This window comes from Taeniopygia guttata, chromosome 6 (assembly GCF_048771995.1).
Source record: "Taeniopygia guttata chromosome 6, bTaeGut7.mat, whole genome shotgun sequence".
NCBI lineage: Eukaryota > Metazoa > Chordata > Aves > Passeriformes > Estrildidae > Taeniopygia > Taeniopygia guttata.
The window spans coordinates 23,776,139-23,796,751 of record NC_133031.1 but is presented as its reverse complement, the minus strand read 5'-3'; the positions used below and the strand labels follow the sequence as shown (position 1 = coordinate 23,796,751).

General features: G+C 44.7%; 1 protein-coding gene across 3 annotated transcripts in view; it reads right to left on the bottom strand.

Annotated features, from left to right (window-relative positions):
- The window catches only part of FBXW4 (F-box and WD repeat domain containing 4), a 60,202-nt gene extending 39,964 nt beyond the window's left edge, over positions 1–20,238 (bottom strand). For 2 of the 3 annotated variants that reach the window (XM_004174861.6, XM_030276272.4), the window contains exons 1-5: positions 19,649–20,036; positions 8,489–8,584; positions 5,607–5,792; positions 4,303–4,435; positions 1,704–1,798 (exon numbers count right to left, since the gene is read on the bottom strand). In XM_004174861.6, coding sequence (XP_004174909.5) covers positions 1,704–1,798; positions 4,303–4,435; positions 5,607–5,792; positions 8,489–8,584; positions 19,649–19,899 — 761 coding nt within the window. In that variant the 5' untranslated portion in view covers positions 19,900–20,036. Of the gene's footprint in view, positions 1–1,703; positions 1,799–4,302; positions 4,436–5,606; positions 5,793–8,488; positions 8,585–19,648; positions 20,037–20,206 lie in introns of those variants that run through there. The other variant, XM_030276273.4, reaches the window with a different exon arrangement.
- Positions 20,239–20,613: the final 375 nt, after the last annotated feature.

Sequence of the window (20,613 nt, the reverse complement as noted above, 5' to 3'; positions counted from 1 at the left end):
AAATTCATCTCCCCTGCCCCTTGCCCTGGCCAACCCCCACCACATGCCCTCCTGCTCTGATCCTCTCTCTCTTCTAGGATGGCTGCGATTTGTTCTGAGAAGCGACAGGTTTATAGGTTAGCCGACACCTTCTCTCTGTGGAATTTTAATTAACTTCTCCCATCGTCAATATGTTAAGGAGCAGGGTTCCCATTATACGAGGTCAGCAGCGTGTTTCAGACCCTGCTATATCAGCCGTCAAATTGAAGAATTAATGACGTGGCTAATTGGCTCTAATTCTCTACACCCCCCTCCCTAAAAAATGGAGGGGTAAGGGGAGGGTGCAGTAGGGTGGGCTAGTGGGAGAGGCTGGTACAGTCCACGGTCTCATAAAAAATGAGAGCGCACAATTTAAGCCCACTTGTTCATGGGTTAGCTGTTCCACCACCTCCAATTTATCACCCTGCAGGGAGGAAAGGGGGGGTGGGGAGACTGAGGGTAAATATTGTGACAGAGAGTGTGCACAAGCATGCACACCACAGAGAGGAACACCGTCCTGACAAGAGGCCACAGCAGTAGGTCATCACTTAGGAGTAGGAAGCAGAATGCCACTGGCCTCTAACCAGACACGGTGCCTGAGCCAGAGCTTGTCTGCCAGAAAAGGGATCCTTGCAGCACAGAAGACAGAAAAGGGCTTCTATCTCACATTTTTCAGCAGCACCAATGCAAGTGGCACTTCTTCAAAAAACACTAATTGTCTCAAACACTCAGAGCAAAGGAACAAGGCAACAGCAAAATCATAGCAAGCCTGGAGTGCCATTTCCCTGATAAAGCCATTAGCTCCGTACCACTAAGTTTCTGCTGCCTGCAAAACAAGCTTGGAAAGCTAACAAGGACACCAGTTGTGGACAGTATTTTGGTTTTGCACAAGCCTAAAATTCAGCAGTTGCAGACATCACATGAGCAGCAACTACAGTTCTTCTCCTTCCCTAAGGTATGCTGAGGAAGAACGTCTCTTGCACGCAGACCAGTTTAACAGCAAACCAAAGAGACAGATCATTGCTGTTTGGTGTAAGATTTTAACAGTGAGAGTTTCTCAGATTTTCACTTCTTCAATAACAGGAGCACTTCAAAGAACACCCTGAAAGACATTGGTGTATGTACTGCCCTTGCCTCCCATGCTGAAGGTATACTTGTAGCATTATGCCCGCATTAGAAGTACAGAGCTACAGGCAACAGAGGCTGGAAAACCACATCCCTGAACTCTACTCCATCTTTGCCAGTTCAACATGTTCAAAAAAACTGCACGCAGCTCTCAAGCAGGGACCTTTTTGTTCAGCATCTCTTCTGCCAGTGATTGAGAATACAGGTTGGCATCTTTTCAGCAGAGAAAATCTCAAGAGGATCCAGCTCACTGTTTCCAATTAGCAAGTCAGTGTTCCTTCTTCAAGAAAGAATGAACAGGTCCCACCTGCAGCACTAAGAGGAACCCAGGGCCACCTTCATGGCCTCTTTATAAGGGGATCACTCTGCTGGTATAGGAAATAAAGACCACATGCTCTTCCCTGAGCTCCTGCTGCAGGCACAAGCACCTCATCAGCCTCCTTCACACAAATCAATTCCCTGAACTGTAACATTGGTGCCTCAAAGATTTGTGGACACACAGACACACACAACTCCTTTACTTCTCTCTGCTAAAAATTGGGAATAAAGAGATCTGTTACCTTAATAATGGGCTGATAGCAATGGACCACACTCGATCCTCTGTTTGCACTGTATGTAGACACTGACCAACTCTGCCCGCGGACAGGGACCAAACCTAAAGAGAGAGACACGTTATGCCACATCACCAAAATAGCAGAAGGTAGGATACATGCTGCTGATGTTGTGCTGGAAGAGCTGCCCACACTGCCATGCTTACCTTCCCGCAGACCCTCTCCCTGAATTCCAGTTACTTATTCTGGGGGACCACAGCCTTCAATTGCTGGCAGAAACAAGCACTTGAAGTCACACAAAGATTCAGCTTATAAGGATGACCTTCCACCCCTTTGTTAACAGAGACAGCACCCCCATCACCACCTGCTCTCTAAGGGCAGCATTCAACACAAACTCCTCATCTTCTACAGTTAAATAAATGACAACTAGGATTTGTTCAAATCTTTTCTCTTGAACAGTGTGGGAAGACTTGATAGCATCCCTGAAAAACTTCCATTAATATTAACTATGAAGTTAATCATTCACCAGCCTGTAAAATAATCTTCTTTTATAAGACCCCTCTTTAGACCAAGTTTTTCAAGTGTACCCCAGTCTGCTTTCAAACTGGCTGCCTTTGCTCACTGACAGTATGAGAGAATTCCTTCCTTCTCCCAACAGTGAAAACATGCACATCTCCTTCCACCAGTTCACCCCTTTGTTTCTGGGCCCTAATAGAGTCCAAAATTCATGCTGGGCCCTCTGCTAGTGGCCCTCATTTTCTCCACCTTGCCATCATTCTTGGCCTACAGGACTCAAGCCCCCCCAGTTGTCTGTAACCAACCCCCAATGTTTTGCTTCAGGACTTCAAAGCGCGGAGTGCCCTATTTGTTTGTTTGTTGATAATGCCCAGGATTGCAGGCTATTCTTGTCAGTGGGGAATTTAGCACCTAGTGTCAGCAAAAGCAGCAGAAAAGCTTAACTCCTTTAAGGCATCCCTATCTCCTACAGGTTAAAAATATTGCTCAGAGCACACTATCTGCTGCCTATCACACAGGAATGTACATTAACAGCTCTTCAGGGCTTAGTCCTAATCAACACTCAGCAGAGCCCTCAATAGCTTAGACACTTAGAGCCCCTTTAAAAGGTTGGTAGGGATTCCCTTCCACCCTCCAAGAGTCTCACTCACGCAAACAAGACAGCCTACAAAAGAGATGATAAAAAATAAGAGGTGAACATCCCCAGAGTATATGCTGTGGGGAGCACTGTGTGGGCAAGATCTCACACTACCTCTAAGAAAAACAGCTTGAAATTCCCCTCTAGGCTCCAGGAATTTGTTCTCAAGGTCGGGGATGTCTGTCCTCCAGCTGTCAGAGAAGTAGAAAGAAGGTACTCTCCCAGAAAAGAATATCCACAGACCAGAGAGGAGCAACACTGCTGAAGTGTGAGACAAAGCAGCATCAAGGTCTTGCTCCCAGGAGGCAAACAACAATCCCAAAATTGCCTTTTGTATCAGAACATTGCTTGCTTTACTTGCAAGTGATTTTACTCAGGAGTACATCTGTACAGAGGGACCAACAAAAATAAATTGGGTCATGCTGCTTCACACACTTCCTATAAAACCCTGAAAGAGACATTTAAGTCTTTCCTTGCTTCAACTTCCTCTCTTGAAAAACAGGAATTAGCTTACCTCCATGAATGCTCTATGATATAAACCAGGGACCAAGAGTGTCTATCAGGCTACCTGGAGCAAAAACCAACATATTCAACACACAGCAACCACTTCCAACAATGAAACAAGTGGTTGTGAAGATACTACAGGTACTGCATCATGCTAGCAGGGTAAGGGTGAAACATCTGTGTAGAGATTCCTAAACTGGTCAAACAGAGCTGATTACAGCTCCGATGAACAACTCTCCAGGTCCACACATGAACAAACCATTGCCTACCACATCCAGAAGGACAAAAATCAACAAGGTCCTGACCCAAAAAGAAATAGTCTAAAATTACGTAACAGGATGCAGTGATGCCAGCTGGAAGATAAAAATGGGAGCTAATAATTCTCATAGTCTAACTTCATTCCTGTTTGCAAACCAAGAACCATTGGAAGAAAAAAAAAAAAAAAACCCAACAAAAACAAAACCAAGAAAATCTACACACAAAAAAATAAACCACAAAATTAGCAAATAACCATAGATTTGGAAAAGACATCATCCTATCCTTTACAGAGATTGCATATATAACAGAGAGTATGTTAGCCTACACTGCAATGTTAAATCACAAAACAAGGATGTGTTTGAGATCCCTACAGCAAATTTCACATCAACTGGCATGCATCTCCACTACAATGTAGATGGATGTACAGGGAAAGAAGCAAAACATCAGCTGCTGCCTTCTGCACTTCCAAGTTTAAGCCAGCAGCTGATGCTGTAAATTACTGCCAAATCTCTTTCTAACAAGCCTGGCAGAGCAAGCATCTTTTCAGAGACATAAGCCAAGACAGTCAGCATTCCTCCTGCAGGGAGTACAGGGCTCAAAACAGTTCTGCTGACACTTAAATATTCACAGCACAAGACCTCTGAAGTCACCTCTACAGTAGCACCTGCAGCTGCTGAAACATCCCCTGCTCACCTTCGCTGTTCGGTCCCGGGAGCCGCTGACAATGAGGCCACCTTGGAAGTCCACACAGTTCACCTCCTGTTCATGTGCAGAGAATTTGACGCTGTAGGAGCCATGGATCTTGTGAAGGACAACACTTCCATCTCTGAAAACAAATCCACAGGCAGAAAATTTGTACCTCTTGGACATGCACCTTCCACTAATGCTTTGGAGTGCTACAAAAAGACCAGGACTGGTCTCTGACAGGGGCTGAAATTCATGCAGCATTATTAACCCTCCACTCTTCACACATCACCTGTTCTCTTGCAATTCCACATCTGGCCAGTTAAAGCCTGATCTGATGCACATGAAAGTTTTCCTGACTATCTTTCCACCCTTCACTTTGTGTTAAGCTGCAGAAACTATAGCAAAGAAGCTATTCCTCCTCCTACTGCTTTGAGCTTGCCAGAATCCTGTCTGTGTGCTGAATGACTGGAGTAAGGGAACAAGTAAGAGGACATTCTCACCCATGTCCAAGCCTCAGCTTTTCATTCATTTCAGAGCAGCCATGCAGGGTGCTGTGCTTTGAATTAACTACCCAGACATTTAGACCTTTTTCAACCAACACAGTTACTGGAATTTTAAATGCAAGCCTTCATTTTCACCTGAATTTTGGTCTACAGTTCACAGGGGAAAGTCCCACAATACCCAGGGCAGATAGCCATGCTCGTCTCTCCCAATTCTGTGCTTAACTGTTGTGTATATTTTTATAGTTTTAGCTATTAATGAAAGTCCTGTCACTTGCTGTAACCATAAAAGTTCAGTCAAATGCAAAATTAATTGGAGAAGTGTGTGTGTGCTGGAATACTTGGCAGATTTTCCCCTCTCCACAATTATATCAGTGGGTCTAATAAACACACACTTATCTCCAGAAAACTTTCTGCACTACTGCAGTCCCAGCTAACCAACAGTACTGATTATTAGAAGTGTCTATGTACCCTGGCTCTAACAGAGAAAGAAATGGAATTTGCATACCAGTCAGGTTTGCCTGATCAGTCATTCCCAATTCCACAATCCTGTGGACATCAACAAAAGTTTACAAGAGCAAAGGACACTTTTTAAGGTCAACAGTATGAGACTCAGCTCCTTCAATACTGCAGGAGAAGCTTTTTCAGGTCAGAACCAAAATTATAAATGAGGAAGCGGAAGCAGCTGACCACAGCCAAGTATGAGGATGCTGTGTAGCAAAACTGGCTCCTCTGCTCTGGGCTGGAGTCACACAGAATCTTTCCAACTTCAGTGGCAAAACCCTTGGCTCCTTCATTCACCCAACTTACCCCCCTCCACTGACAATGTGGGAGTTGACAAGAACAAAGCGACACACATCCTCCTGGTGGCCAGAGAAGATGGCTTGAGGGTGGAGCTCCAAACCTGACCCCTCTGCACAGAGGTGGTAGGCCTGGATGTTCTCTGCTTGAGACAGGTAGAGATATTCGCCATCCAGCTCCATCCAGGGCATCAGACTGCAAACAGACAGTAGGTTGGGGGCATGCAGGAGTGAGGAGAAGAAAACAAAACAAATCAACCTCACATAGAAATAGAAAAAAATTCCATATGCAAACATATCAACAAAAACAAATGCCTGCTCAAGAAAAGTGAAGTTGGAGCAGCAGGTCAGATGCAAAAGCAGGGCTTAATATAGAAGCACAGCTACAAATGAAGCTTCTCCAGCAACATAAAAAGTAGATTACATTGCTGGCATTTTTCTAACCCAGAGCTGAAGAAAAGGAAGCATGGAATCTCCAAAAGAGAAGATAGCCAAAAGTCTAGTGAACATAGATAGGAAATACTTAAGAGCCTCCAAGCCTGCATGTGAGCTCTGTACTTTTTAAGAAACTAGACCCTGGTGTTGGTGAGCTATGCTGAGCATTTCTAAGAGAGCATTCAATGTGAGGCTGTTGGTTCAAACAGTCACTCTTGATCCTGAACACTATTTGCTGGTGCCCAGCAGAGACCACAAAGCTGCCACTGTTGCACACACCTCTAAGCAGGGGAGCACATCACCAAAATACCACAGATCTTTCTACAGACAGAAAGTCACCCGCCTCCTGCACTCTGAGGCTACCCAAGAACTTTATGCTCATCATACAGAGGATGTATTTCTCTACATTCACACCTCTTCCCCTGCTGAGTCATAAGCTGTAGAGCAAGCTCTTGATTTCTCTTGCCCATCTTTTAGAAGAGCCCATACGCCCTTTCTGCCCACTGCTTTCTATGGGACAGTGGCACATTTATACGGACAGGTTCCAGGCCATGAGCAGTGGAACCAAAAAAACGATTCCAAAGTATTTTGAAGATTAATGTTACATATAGAAAATATGCTTTACTTTCTGGGAGATCAAGAAGAGGACAAGATACTCAAGCAATATCTGAATCAAGTCTGCCATCTCAAGAAGTTTATTCTTGAAACAAAACCAAAATACAGAAGAAAATAGGATACAATACACACTTAGGCAGTGAGAGCTTTTCTCAAGATTTTGCTCTCTGTAGCAAACAGAGAATCAGAAATAAGATTTCTGGATACAGTGAAGCCAGATTCAAAGACACATGGGACTCATGTCCTATGGGGCATGGATGTGTGAAATTGTCTCTGCCTTGCAGTCATTGCCAAGTGCATCAATGTCCACGGAAACACCGAGGAAATCCAGAGCCTTTCTACAGAGCAGCCTTTCAGTTTTCAAACTATTCAGGAACAAATGGCTTTGAAAGCAGTGGGGCTTCTCATAAAAACCTGTCTCACTCTTTTTTTTAGAACATTTATCCTCAGAGGTCATGATTTTCAGTGTCATCAGAGTCATTACACACAGCTGTACCTTGTAACATCACAATGAACAACTAGAAACAAGCAAGAGAACAAGACTGCTCATTAGACAGAAGGTTCCTGCTTGCCTGTATTCATCTCCAGAAACAGGCCTTTAATCACATGGACAAAGCAGTTGAGTTTATAATATTCATCTGGGACTTGATCATATACATGGAAAAAGTAAGAGGTATCTTTAAAGCAGGAGCTTTGGGTTTAGGCAGGCTTTGATTTCCCCTTCCTTCCTCCACTCCTACGCAGCCCTCTAAAAGCAAGTGAATATCCAGCTTACCTAGACTACAGCCAGTTTCTACAGCTCTCCTTTTGCAGGAGTTAAGCTTTTTACATTTTTCTATGGCTTTTTCATAAGGAGAAGTAACAAATCTGAAGCAAAATAAATGAAAATTAGGAGATGCCATTTGGATGGTGGCCTCATTAAATCAGTCCTTGCCTTTTCACTTGGGAAGCTGGTTTAGTAATGATCTCTAATATCCACAGAGCCTGTCTTCACAGATGGTTGCAAGCACTTCAAAGGCAGGTATACAGCCTGCATCAAAACCCACTCTGCTCATTACAGCTGTTCCCAGGACTCTAGGCAAGAAGTGGCACATTATCCACCACTTCAATCTACACAACACAAAGAGGTATGAAAGCTCAGTAGAAGGTCCCTGTTCTTCAGCAGCTAACAAACCACAGTCTTTTTCATTTTTCCTTCAGTCTGATGATGTGAAGGCTGAAAATTTCGATGTGCAGCTCAGACAAGAGACCTATCATATGCTGTGCTTTGAAAGCCAAGTACAGCTTTGCAAACAAGAATTGAACAACAAGCTCCCATCATTAATGTCAAATATACTTTCTTTTTAAGTGAAGGAGAGAAGAATGAGTATGAAGGAGCAAAAAGCAGATGAATGGCAATTAGCATTTTAGATTTGTACATCCAAATCAGGATCCAGGATAAAGCACAGGAGACAAACGAAGCATTTTGAGGGGACATATAAGTCCATATCTGGGATCAAGGTGGGCTCGTTGTGAGAGCAGGACAAAAGATTGCTTGTGGTACACAGCAGTAGACATGAATGCAACAGTTTGTAGTAAAGGTTGCTAAATGTGACTAGAACTATACAGATCAGAACAAATTCAAATTACTAAGAAAGAAACTCCTGACACTCATCATGAATCCCTAGGGCAAGGCAACAACTCCAGTTACCCAGGAACAGCCAAATTAAGCCAGCAACAATCACTTGTAAGACCTCATGGAGCACAAAGAGCTGGAAGCATCTCATTTCAGGGAACAGGCACAAACCCAAGGCCCCACAACAGCTGTCACATAACAAAGAAGAAGAGGAAGAAGCCACTTGCTTGCATTTCCATTTCAGGACTGTCTCCCTCCGGCAGCGTCCATGCCTCCAGTTCTGAGACACCTTCACCCTTTCCTTCACTGGAATGCCAGCAGCTCTGCAGACAGAGAAGGAGAGATGACATTAGCAAACAAGACTGATGCCTTCTGGACAACAAATGCATTCAAGATAGCCATAGGTAAGCTCTCACCCTGGTTCCAAAATGATGAACTGACATACTGATGGTGCCAGTGCCACACTACAGTGAGGACATTTGTGAGAGCTGACAAGAAATGAACACTGACAAGAGTGGGGGATTACCAGCAAAGAAAGCCACCTCTGATGATCACAAACCTTAAATATGATCAAGACTTGACCAAGTATACTGAATGCAGCACAGGTTCAGACAAAATGTAATCCAAACAAGATGGCACAGAAAGAAACCACCAGAAGAACCAGAGATATAGGACATCACCCTTTTAATAGAGACTGACAAGAGCTATTTAAGATAAGGACAACACCACACAAGAACAGATGGAGGAAACACTAGTCAGGAGAACATTGAAGCGAGAAGCCACAGAGTGTCTATCCGGAAGCACTAGGAAAGAAACTGTTCCAGAGTATCACCTGCCTGACAATCCCATAACCAGATACAACAATCAGAAATCAAGATGTGTTTAAACTAAAGATAAAATACATTAATGTGTATAAACAATCCAATGCACACACACCCCAAGAAAAATTATATTTTGCAGCAGCTCACCAAAGGACAGAGAATTCCAGCATATCGCTGGAAAATTCTCTCTTTATAGACAGACAAAGCTACTAAAAGAGAGACTATAGCTCATATAGCTGTTGCTGGGCTACAAATCAAAGTTATTGGAATGAACTGAGACAAACCAAGATCAATACTCTTCAAGATGCGACAAAAAGTAGGTACCACGGAGACCTGGGACAAGGTCTCCTTAGAGTCTACATGAATCTACTCAGTTCAAGCAGCTGTTCAACACCTGTTTTGTTTTCATGACCAGAGTTGATTAAAGACACGGGGAAAGGCAGCCTTAGCTCCCATCTTTCTCATATCATAAATTTAATTATTCAATATCCTTCTGGAGCTGCTTAGATAGAAAAGATCAGAAAACTACAAACAAGAAGAAACTCTAGTCCTTTGTAACTTACACTTACTAGGCTACAAGAGTTTATCCCACATTCATGCATTTCTCAACAGCCAACACACCCAGATTCATAGGAAGAAGATTCTCGAGAGATGGGAACTGGTGCCTCATGAGAATCAGTTTCTTCCTCCCATCCCTACAGTCTCTCCAATCCACTTCCTAAAAGTAGCATTTTTGGGTACTCTGTCATTTTTAAAACAAAGATTGGCTCCCTGTAAATAAACATCTCCGGTGTTAATGGGTGTACGAATCTCTAACCTGGCCCTGGGGTCTGGCCAGATTCTTATTTTCCCAGCCTTCCTTCCATAGCCTCAGGCTCCTTTTTTTCTGTTCACCCTTCCCTCCTCTTTTCTATGCTTTCCGGCACTTAGTCACCATTATAATTTGACTGCATTCCTGGGCATGTGACCCATTTTAAACAAAAACAGAAACCACACACAGAAAAGCTTTTCATCCTCTAGAAAGCTTTGCAACTTTACATTTATGATCAGTAGAGCCACACCAATTAAAATTGAATTTAGAAAGCTACAGGCTCTTTATTTTTCATAGCCATTTAAAAACAAACAAACAAAACCAAAATAGAGTTAGACTAGGCTGCAAGAAGAGGAATTCCTTTTTTAAAGGGAGCACTTGCAAGAGCTCATGAGGCCAGATAGTGTCTGAGATGAGGAATGCACAGTACTGAAAAGTCAGGTCAGATCCACTCTCATCATTGCTTATTACTCTCCCAGACAGAGTTCAGGCTCTCCGCCTACATGCAATTCCATTCAGTACTCCAAAACACTTCTCCTCCCTACACTCAACCCTCAGTTAAGTTCTCCCCACATACAGATTTTAAGTCACCAGCTTGCACAGTGATGGAAAACACACTCATGCTACATCCCCCTCCTAACACATGCTGGCCCAAACAGACATTCTGAGCTCAATGCATAAACCCTTCTAAGACTAGATGTAATTTCCAAGGCTCTGAAAAAGGTGACTCCAAGGTCAAAAAAGCAGCCTTCATCTTACACTGCTGGTCCCCTTTCTAGCAGGCCTTGACCCTCCAACTGCTGAAAATGAAAGTTCTGAAGAGTCACACATTGGCTCGGCCCAGAACCCCAGTTCACTGTTGAACTTACTCCTGAAACAGACACCTCGTTCTTTCCCACACATCAACAGTTCCTGCAAGGAGGGGATGAGGGTTGGGTGGGGAGGTCTGATGAGATTTGGAAGGGGGGTGGTTATGGTGTTAAGTTTTGTCTTTGTTTTATCTTAATTTATATATTATTTATTCATCCAGCCTTCCTCCTCCATATAGCAACTCTGAATCCACCTAATTTAAACATGTCCTAAAAGTATCCTCCTTTTATATCCCATACATTTAATTTATTCAAAGTAGATGCAAGAAAAGGGACAGACCATATGGAGAAAGATTATGTAGAAATTGGACTGATACATCCCTCCCCTTTGCCAATAATGGGGCAGCCAATGCTGAAGTGCAGTGTTAGTCAGAGATATTCGATCCCTCATACCTGAAGTTAAACCAAGCCCAGCTATGGAATCAAGTGCTGTGATACAATCTGACCACTTGTTTGCTCCCACAGCAGCATCCCTCCAGAGCAATTCCCAGAATGCATCAAAAAATGTGATGAGTATCACTGCAATGCCTGAGAACGATTCTCAAATCTTTGAAAGTTAAAAATGGCATCACCGTATAAACTTAACAATTTGATAAAAAACTCATTTTCTCCCCTACAAGAGCCTAGTTTGTTTTAGTCATGATCAACACACCTTCTACACTTGTAACCTTTTAAGAATTTTTCCATGACAACCAAGGCAATCAACAGACATCAGACATCTGCACTGAGAGGTTGACTTAACTAGGTACCTCTTACTTCAGCAACTGTGTTGAACATCCAAAGATTCAGGAGACTAAACTACCATATGAAGCCAAATGCAATATAAAATGCCATGGAGGGAACATTATCCACTGACCAATGAATACCTTGATCTTTCTTAGTATACATCCAGAAAAATACTAAGCTACATGCTTAAAATTCAGGACATGCTTAACTACTCTGTGAAATCAAGATCTTGGCACTTGTGTTCCCAGAGAAGCCACCCAACACAGAACTTCAAGACTACTGAGGCTGACTCACTGGGGAAGGACTGCTATTTTTAGCAGGACCTACACAGGCCTTCATCAGAAAGCAACTAAGGTACCGTCCAGCATCCTAGAAGGATGACAGGAAACACAGGATGAAGGAATGAGTGAAAACTGATTATGAAAACACAATGAAACTCAAGTAAAATATTCTTAAAGCCCTCTGCTAGGGCATCACAATTATCAATATTTGATAAAGTTACATTACTCACAACATACAAGGCTCTCTTTGTTATTATCTAATTACCACCAAAAAGCACTCTATCAGGATCCCAAATCATAGTGCAATACATGACCTGAGCCAATGCATGTTTCCAATTGCATGCACTCCTGATGGAGGCTCCCTTTTCAAAGGAGTCTTATTTTGTAATTTTAAAATATATTTTGTTACACTAAGGAAGAGAAGGTGAACATTTCATACAGCCTGAGAGGGAGCTCCAAGAGAAAAATCATCCCAAGCAACCCATTATAAAGGATTTTTCATTTCCCCCTTTCTACCTCTCCCCACTCTACAAAAAAAAAAAAAAAAAAAAAAAAAAAAAAAAAAGCAGCTAAAAGTATTTTGCTCAAATTATGAATTTCCTCTCTTTCTTGGCAGAGTTACCAAAAGAAATGTAATATTCCTTCTGGAGCCCACTTCCCAGCTGCTGAAGTAAGAGACTGGAACTGCCCCCACAGAGCACCACTGATCCAGGTGACCTCAGGTACCAAGGCAGTTGCTGGCCTGGGCCCCAAAAGAAAGCAACAAAAGACTCACTCAGCCAGGGCACATCACCTCCTAAAGCTTCACCTCCAACAGATCTTCTCTTCAATGATCCCCTCCCCATCTAAAGTCCTTTTCCACCAGAAATGGTATTTCTGCAACAGCAAGAGCTTCTGTTCTGTACTGCATCCCAGGGAGATTTCTGTTGGCTGTCTACAATTTCAGCATGTGCCAAAACAGTGGTGCCTGCAACAACATAGGCCATGTTACAGAAGATAACACCAACATGTCATGCCCTGTATTTTCCCAGCTGCATGGGGCACCCTAACCCACCAAAGTCCTTCATGTTTTGCTACATTTTAAGTATTGAAAAGCTCATCTGGAAATGCAAGTGTGCAGAGACCTGCTGAGACTGAATTTCTTCTGTGGACAAAATCTGCTGTCTGCATAAAAGCTGTCACCAGCCTGCCTGAGGCCTGACTGGAAGGGTCATAGAGAGAACAAACAGGTCACAGTGGCTAAGCCCCACTATCAACCTTGGCCCTGTGGCAAGGCTGGCTAACACAATGACCAACTGCACTTATTTGTGGAGTCGGGACACACCTGTTGAGTGGCAGGGTCTGAGTGCAGCTACAAGTCATGGGCCACCAACAGCCAGCCAAGAGGGAAAAGCTATTTATGTCAGGAGCCCCTGTTACTGTCCTCAACAAGTCGGCTGGTTTTCTAAATGTCTCTTCCAGGACAAAAATTCCAACTGAATTCCTTTAGCACATGACCCTTATTTAGCTTACTGTCATGTTCAGCCTGTCCTCTGTGCTCCCCTCTCCCTAAGGGGCATGGGTTCAAATAACTCCAAGATGGAAAAGAGCTCTGCTGACTGATCCTCACTGTTCCTTGCTTCCTCTGGTGTGTCTATGCCATCTCAGATGTTACCAGGCTGTCAACTGCTCCACCAAACAGCTCTTGTGAACAAGTCACCTCAAGAAGAAGGCAGAGGCTGTCATAATACCCAGAGGTGCAAACAAATTTCTGTGCACACAACAAGGACACAGTCTTTCACAAAGGCTTCCTAAAAAGCCACCACCACCAAGACTGAGCCAGGCCACTCTGCCACCAGATGCTCCCTTCCCTTACAAGTGACTGCAATGGGATACTGGCTAGGAACTCCAGTCAGGATTTGGACGCTCTCAGGGAGTTTTGTAGGCTTTTTGGAGATGAAATCTGGGCTTCTTCAAAAAATACACTGCCCTGGAAAGATTATGAGACAACCTGAAGCTGCTGAAGAAGTGTGAAGTGCATTCTGATTAGAAAGAGAAGGGTAGTACTTGGATAGAATGAAATAACCCATACCTAGTCCAACAGGGGTAGTAACAGCAACAAACAAAGCATATGTATTTTAAGCCCTGAACTACATAAAATTCTTCTTCTCTTTGAACTAGTGAAGATCTTAAGGGAAGGGTCGGCAGCCCTCAAAGAACTCTTACAAACAACTTCACATTACCAGAAAAAGCAGCAGTTTCAATGTTGTGGAGCTGTCCTGGCAGATCTGTCCTGCTCAGCACTAACACTTTAAGACAGAGTAAGAATAAATATAACAGCAGTTTATAAAAACCACCAACTTTTCCAGCACAAAGCAAGAGCTGCATTTCCTCATCCAAGCTTTTTCTGTTACTGCAACATCCTCCCCAGAGTATTACCCTCTGCATCATCTGCACCAGTTCATTGCCTTCTTCATTTCTGTCTTAAAGAAATGAAACTTTAAGACTTTAAACTTCAAGTTTTAAAAGATTAAGGAAACTGAAGCAGCTTTACAAGCATTCGCACTCCCTCCCCCTCCAGTGATGAAGGCTGAGGTCTCCTATGATTGCTGCAGTTTGCATTTGGATTTGACTTGCACAGATTGTCCATTTCCTGCTCCTGTAGGTGTATACATTTTTCCAAGATCTGGAGAAAACACAGCTTTTATTAACTCACCAAAATGCTTACACAAGCTCTTAAATACTCATAAATGATAAATCTGTCCATTAATGAATCTACTTCTCTGAACTGGAGAATATACCACGATCCTAGTGGGCAAGGCAGAACAGGAGACAGGGAAAAAGAAAACATGCAGTGGAATACGTCTATATTTTGACATCTATTAATACATTACAGAGCAAATTGTCAATTTATTTAGGTTCCAACTTTCAACCTGCCCTCTAAAATTCCTTTGTAACAAAGAGGAAATAAGTTTAGCCCAGCTGCAACTTTATTCCTTTCTTCCATGCCTTAAATAAAGAATCACCTTACAATGAGCTCTTTGCCTCTCCAATTTCTCCAGTCCAAGGTGGTCCTGCAAGCAGGCCCTGGATAAAGGCTTAAAGCACCCTTTGCTATTCCTGGCTCTGACACTGACCTGCTGCACAGAGGGCAGCTTGGTTGACATCTCCCTGCCTCTCCTTCCCCTCCAGCCCCTGTTTACCCTGGCTATTTAGGCAGCAAGATCATCAGGGCAGAGACTGCTCTTGCTGGGCCTGTACAACAGCTGGCAAAACAGACACAGACTACAGGACACAACTGTAATATCACTATATCACCAAAACCCCCAAAGGCTTTGTGTTATTACTCAGCTACAGTTCAGATGTAGAAAGTGTTGCTAAGCCTTAACTTTTCTGTGATATGCTGCCACGCATTTTTGAAACAAAAAATTCTCTGTTCACCTTACATTGTGAAGACATGGCTCAACTTTTACTTCAGCTGCTCCTATGACTGAGTAAAGCATAAATCTGAACATAAGGACTCTCTTTTTACCATCCTCACAACAAGGTCTTGTAGCAGTACAGGTATGTACATAAAATTAACTTGTTTATACAGAAAAAGTGACAACCTGATTTGGAGAGACTCACAGTTCAGATACCGAGAAGCACATCCATGGAAAGCCACTCTGTACGTCCATAATAGTGACACAGTATTCTATTGAACATTTAGTTACTGCTGAATCAACGAAGAAATGGCACATTTTTAACACTGAGAATGTGCTTTAAAACTCCTCCAGGTCAGCCCCTACCATCCCTAACACACAGTGACTAAGGTGGCTATGAACCTAGTGACTCCCCTCTGCCAAAGGAATGAAGTGTACAGATACATCCCTCAAAGCAAACTTCTTTCTTCTTCTACAAGTGCACAATTGAATCCATGCCTTAAACACTTAACTTGGCTTACATCTGTGGCTCCCACTTGGCTGAATCTACCAGAAGGGAATACATTACTGATTGTCAATGTTGTGAATATGCCTTTCAACATAACAGCTAGTGTATGGGCTTTAAGTTCACAGCTTCCTTTGACATCATTAGCAACTTAATATCGTTTAAGTGCAAGCCTGAGTCCAGAGATAACCACAGCTGGCAATTTTTAAAAGTATGTAGCCAAGATGACAATTTTAACAATTAGATAAAACCGGGGGTTTTTTGGTTTTTTTTTTACATATACTACTATTTTTCCTCTCTATGCTGCTAACAGCTAGGGGTTTGCAACCAGTTTCTTATCAATTTTACCTCTTCCCTATTTTGGCAGAAAGAAGTTCTATAAGCAAGGCGACTGTGCAAACATTTTTTTCACATACAAGATAAAGTTTGTTCCTTCTGATCCTTTTTGTTACAATTATCTGAAGATATACCCAACAGAAAAAGGATTTTAAAGAAATAGTGTCATTTTCAAGTTAATCACCTTTTTAAAAATGGGAAAGTGGAGGCAGGAGTTAAGTTTCACAGCTATCTCCTTTAGGCTCAAATTTATTGCTATTTACAAAGCATTAACAGATGGCTTATCAAAAGCCACTTAACAGCAGAAATGATCAAACTGTTCTGAGAAGGATTTTTGTCTTAAACTGTAAATACTCCCTAGACTACTTTTTAACTTATGCCAGCCTCCCAGGGACCATCAGTTTAAGATCTAATGTGAGAACCATGCATGTTATTTCATTAAGTATATTAACCATAAACGGTTCCAGCCTTTGCTTTCTCAACTGCACACAGTATTGCACAAAAACCTCTCAAAAAGTAAAAACTAGTGTTCACCTTGTGCAACATTAGCCAGAACATGCAATAGAAGCTTCAGCTCCTGAGTGAGTCAAAGCCAAGTTTGACAAACTCAAGAGTTATTCCATATTGCTAAGAAAGCACAGTTATCAAGAAGGTCCAGCTATCCAACATCTTCATCACCATTCTATTTTCACAGTAGTGTTTTAGCTTAAATACCTACTCAGCTCAAATTTAACCTTCAACAAGCAATCTACCAGGTTCCAAGTTAAAATTGCTATTAAGAAGGACAGTGTGCCCAGAAGCTTGCCTAAACTCCCTCCCCACCTTGTACTGATTATTCAAATAAAATCCAGTATCTCTCTGCAAATTAATTGCAGGAACAGCAATCTGGGAGATTGCTCTGGATCTTGGAGACATGCATGAGGAGCAAGTGCTACAGAAGCGACATGGCTAGCCCTTGCACTGCCACAGAGACTATTAAACTCTTCTTCAGCTAAGTACAAATTGTACAGCTGTACAGCTCAACACACGCAGCCATACTGGTTCTTCTGCAGATGTTCAGCTAACCAGACCTCCTGTTTTTGCAATATACCCTTGCCTTGTATCTGCTGCCAAACTGTCTACCCTACTGGAGTAAAACTCCTGCAACTGCCCCCAGATGCTGGATCTCCACCCAGGGAAAACAAGTGTTTGTTTTTCAGGTATTCTCCATAGGATATAGTACACTATTTCAAGGAACTGGAGACTGTCTTGAGCCTTCTATGAAGTTAAAAGTAATGAAAGGAATCATCCTCCAGATATATCTCAAGGTTTCTTCATAAACACTTGCAATGTAACTTAGTGTGTTACCTATGACTGAACTCCCCAGGACCAAGGAAGTGCTGACCAATGGTAAAAGCAGCTCTCCGTAATGGAGTTGTTTGAGGGAAAACTTGAAAATAGGACACAGCACAAAAGTATATCCTAGAATTACTAAAAAAAAAACCCCTGTTCATAGCAAATCTAACAGCACTGAAATCCCTGTGAGTTCATTATACTCAAGCAGCCTTCCCTTCTCTGAAACCCTCTGACCTAGCAAATCTCTTCTGAAGCTGTTTATAGACCTGCATTCCTCTGCAGGGGGAAGTGGTGGTCCTTACACACACTGCACCTGCTCTGCTGTACACCTGATCCCTCCTGCAACTGAAGGAGCAGAGTATCACCTTATTCTTAATGAAAAATACAGACTTCATTTCCTCAGGAGACAAAATCATATATCACAGTAGAAAAGAGTCCAAAGCACAGCCATTCCACAGTGCTTATTCCTGCTGACTTCCAAGGGAACTGCGCTTAACTTCCAACCTGTGAACACTGAGTGGGTTGAAGTGCTGGCCTGAAAACCCAACACAAGGATTTTCAGCACCAGCAAATTTCTGCTCCTGCCAACAGAAGCCATAATCGTTTCTCTAAAGTCTATGCATTGATGAGACGGCAACATCAGACAGCAAAACAGGGGTCAAAACTTGCCATCCCTTCTTTTGAGTCATGTCAGCACAGTGTTTATGGAAACAATACTGAGTCACTGAATGACAGATAAGATCCATGCTGGCAGCTAAACAGAAGCCATAGGAAGGGATTTGTAGATCCTAAGAACACGAACTTCTCTTGGGATCCTTAAATGAGGAAGGAAGGCCCACTTTGTGAGGTTGCCTCCAAGTGGCATTTGGTACACAGCCAAATTTGAGAGAGGAAAGGCAAACTCTGGATCGCCACCAACCACTGCCAAGGCCCAAGCCCCAAAGGCACTTCATCTAAGAAGATGCTGGCGTCATACATACTGCAAAGCCTAGTGGGCTTGACCCTATTCCTAACCTGTGTTGTGCTGTTGAACTGGGGGAAAAACCCTCAAATAATTCCTACTCACAAAACTTTAAAACCCAGAAGCCATGAAAAGTCCAGGAGTCACTTGCTCTGTGCCAGCTATCACCATTTATACCAGCAAGCTGCTCTGTGAGAATTTAAGACACATGTGTTTGTGGGGGCCCACAAAAGCTCTTTCACCTAAGAATGCACTAAGCCCGCTCTCCAGCCTTTTCCCAGGATGCCATCCTTGCTCCCTTGCAGCTTCTTCTCTGAGGTGTTTTCAAGACCATGGCAATGATCACTGCTCAGAAGTGGGGAGGGCGTGTGGGCATACATCAGGGTGTGTGCTGCACACAGCAGCTCCATCCATCTCCTTGTGCTCCAACCTCCCCTAGCCTGAAGCCCCCAGGCCTCAGTGTTTGGAGGGGGTCTGCAGACTGAGAAGATCACAAAAATCACAGAGTTTTTAGGGTTGGAAAAGACCTCTGAATATAATCTAGTCCAGCCTCCCTGCCAAGGCAGGGTGACCTAGAGCAGGTTACACAGCCATGAGTCCAGGTAGGTTTTGAATGTCTCCAGAGGGAGACTCCATGCCCTGCCTCGGCAGCCCATTCCAGTGCTTGGCCACCCTCAGCGTAAGGTTCTTCCTCATGCAGAGGTGAAACTTCGTTTGTTTTAGTTTATGGACGTTGCTACTCATCCTGTTGCTGGCTTTGAGATACTTATATGCAGTGATGAGATCCTTCTCAGTCATCTCTAGACTGAAGAGGCCTGGCTCCCACAGTCTCTCCCCACAGGGAAGAGGTTCCAGACCCCTTATCATTCTTCGTGGCCTCTGCTGGACCCTCACCCATAGCTCCCTGTTTTCTTGTATTGAGAAGGCCAGAACCGGACACAGTTCTTCAGCCGTGGAGAGGGCCTCACGCTCCAGCACACGCGCTGGGCCTGACAGTGAGACATCCCGCGAAACCGCCGCCATCCTCGCTCCCTCCAGGGGACAAGAGGCGCCTCCCCCCACCCCTCCGGCAGCGCCGGGGCTGGGCCCCGCCACCCCGGTATGCGCCATCGGCCGCTCCCTCCCGGGGAGGCCCTTCCCGTGCCTGGCCGCCCCTCTAACGCGGGGAAAGGGCGGCGCAACCGCGCCCGGGCATGGCCACACGTCCCCCGCCCCTCGCGGCCCAGCGGCGGCCGCGCCGGGAGCGCGGCCCTGGCAACCGGCTGGGCCGCGGCATCCCCGGCCTGCCCGGGCCGCCGCCGCCGCCGCTCCCCGCCCTTCCGCCGGGAAGGCCGCGCTTACAGGTCGGTGCCGAGCTGGGTGAAGCCGGAGTTGAGGCAGCCGCGGGCTATGCGCCTCCAGAGGACATCGCGGCTGCTGAGGAAGCGCAGGCGGCGGCAGACCTGGGCCAGGCGGCCCAAGGCCTGCGCGTCCAGGTAGGAGCAGATGAGGAGCAGCAGCTCCTCAGGTAAGGCCCAGAGCGGGGAGGGGGGGGAGGCGGCCCGGGATCCCCCCTCCGCCTGGGGGGATCGGGGGCTGCCCTTCCTCCCCATGGAGCAGCAGCTCCCGCCCCTCCTCCCCGGGAGCCGGAGCTGCTGCTGCCCGGGGGAGGCCCAGCCATGGACGGGGCAGCCGCTCCCCAGTCACATGGGGCAGAAGCCGCTGCCTGTCACTGCCCCCTCCGGGGGAGGAGGCGACTGCCGGGACCGGAGGGGGCACGGGCCGCCGAGCCCACCCTCGTTAGCAGATTAATTCATTAACGGGACTCCCTCTGTGCCACTTGCCCTCCCCCACACCCCCTCGCCACGCCGCGACCGGCTCACGGGTCTGTGTCTTCCGATCTGGGCTTAGCGACGTCACCTGATCCGAGTATTCATTAATAACGTGAACAATTAATGGTGGGAACGGTGATCCCAGGTAACCAGAACATCTGCCTCGGCACCTGGAGCAACACCAGCTAGGTACTGCACTCCTGCAAAAGAAGGTGAACAGCAAGGTGATTTAATGCTCATTAATTATCCTTGACCAGGGTCAGGAGCACCTGTCACCCACGAAGTGACAGCAGGGGTCATCTGGTGCTGCACAGCAGTTTTCAACACTCACAGATTCCTGTGACACATAAAATAAAGCGTCTTCCCCACATAAGACCAGGCCTTGCTACAATGGATTTAGGGCTGGCTTTTCACCAGCACCCTTCCTTGCAGTCCATTCCACCCTTCTGAGCTCCACAGAGTGAGATCTGAAAAGTGCTCACAGTTCACACATGT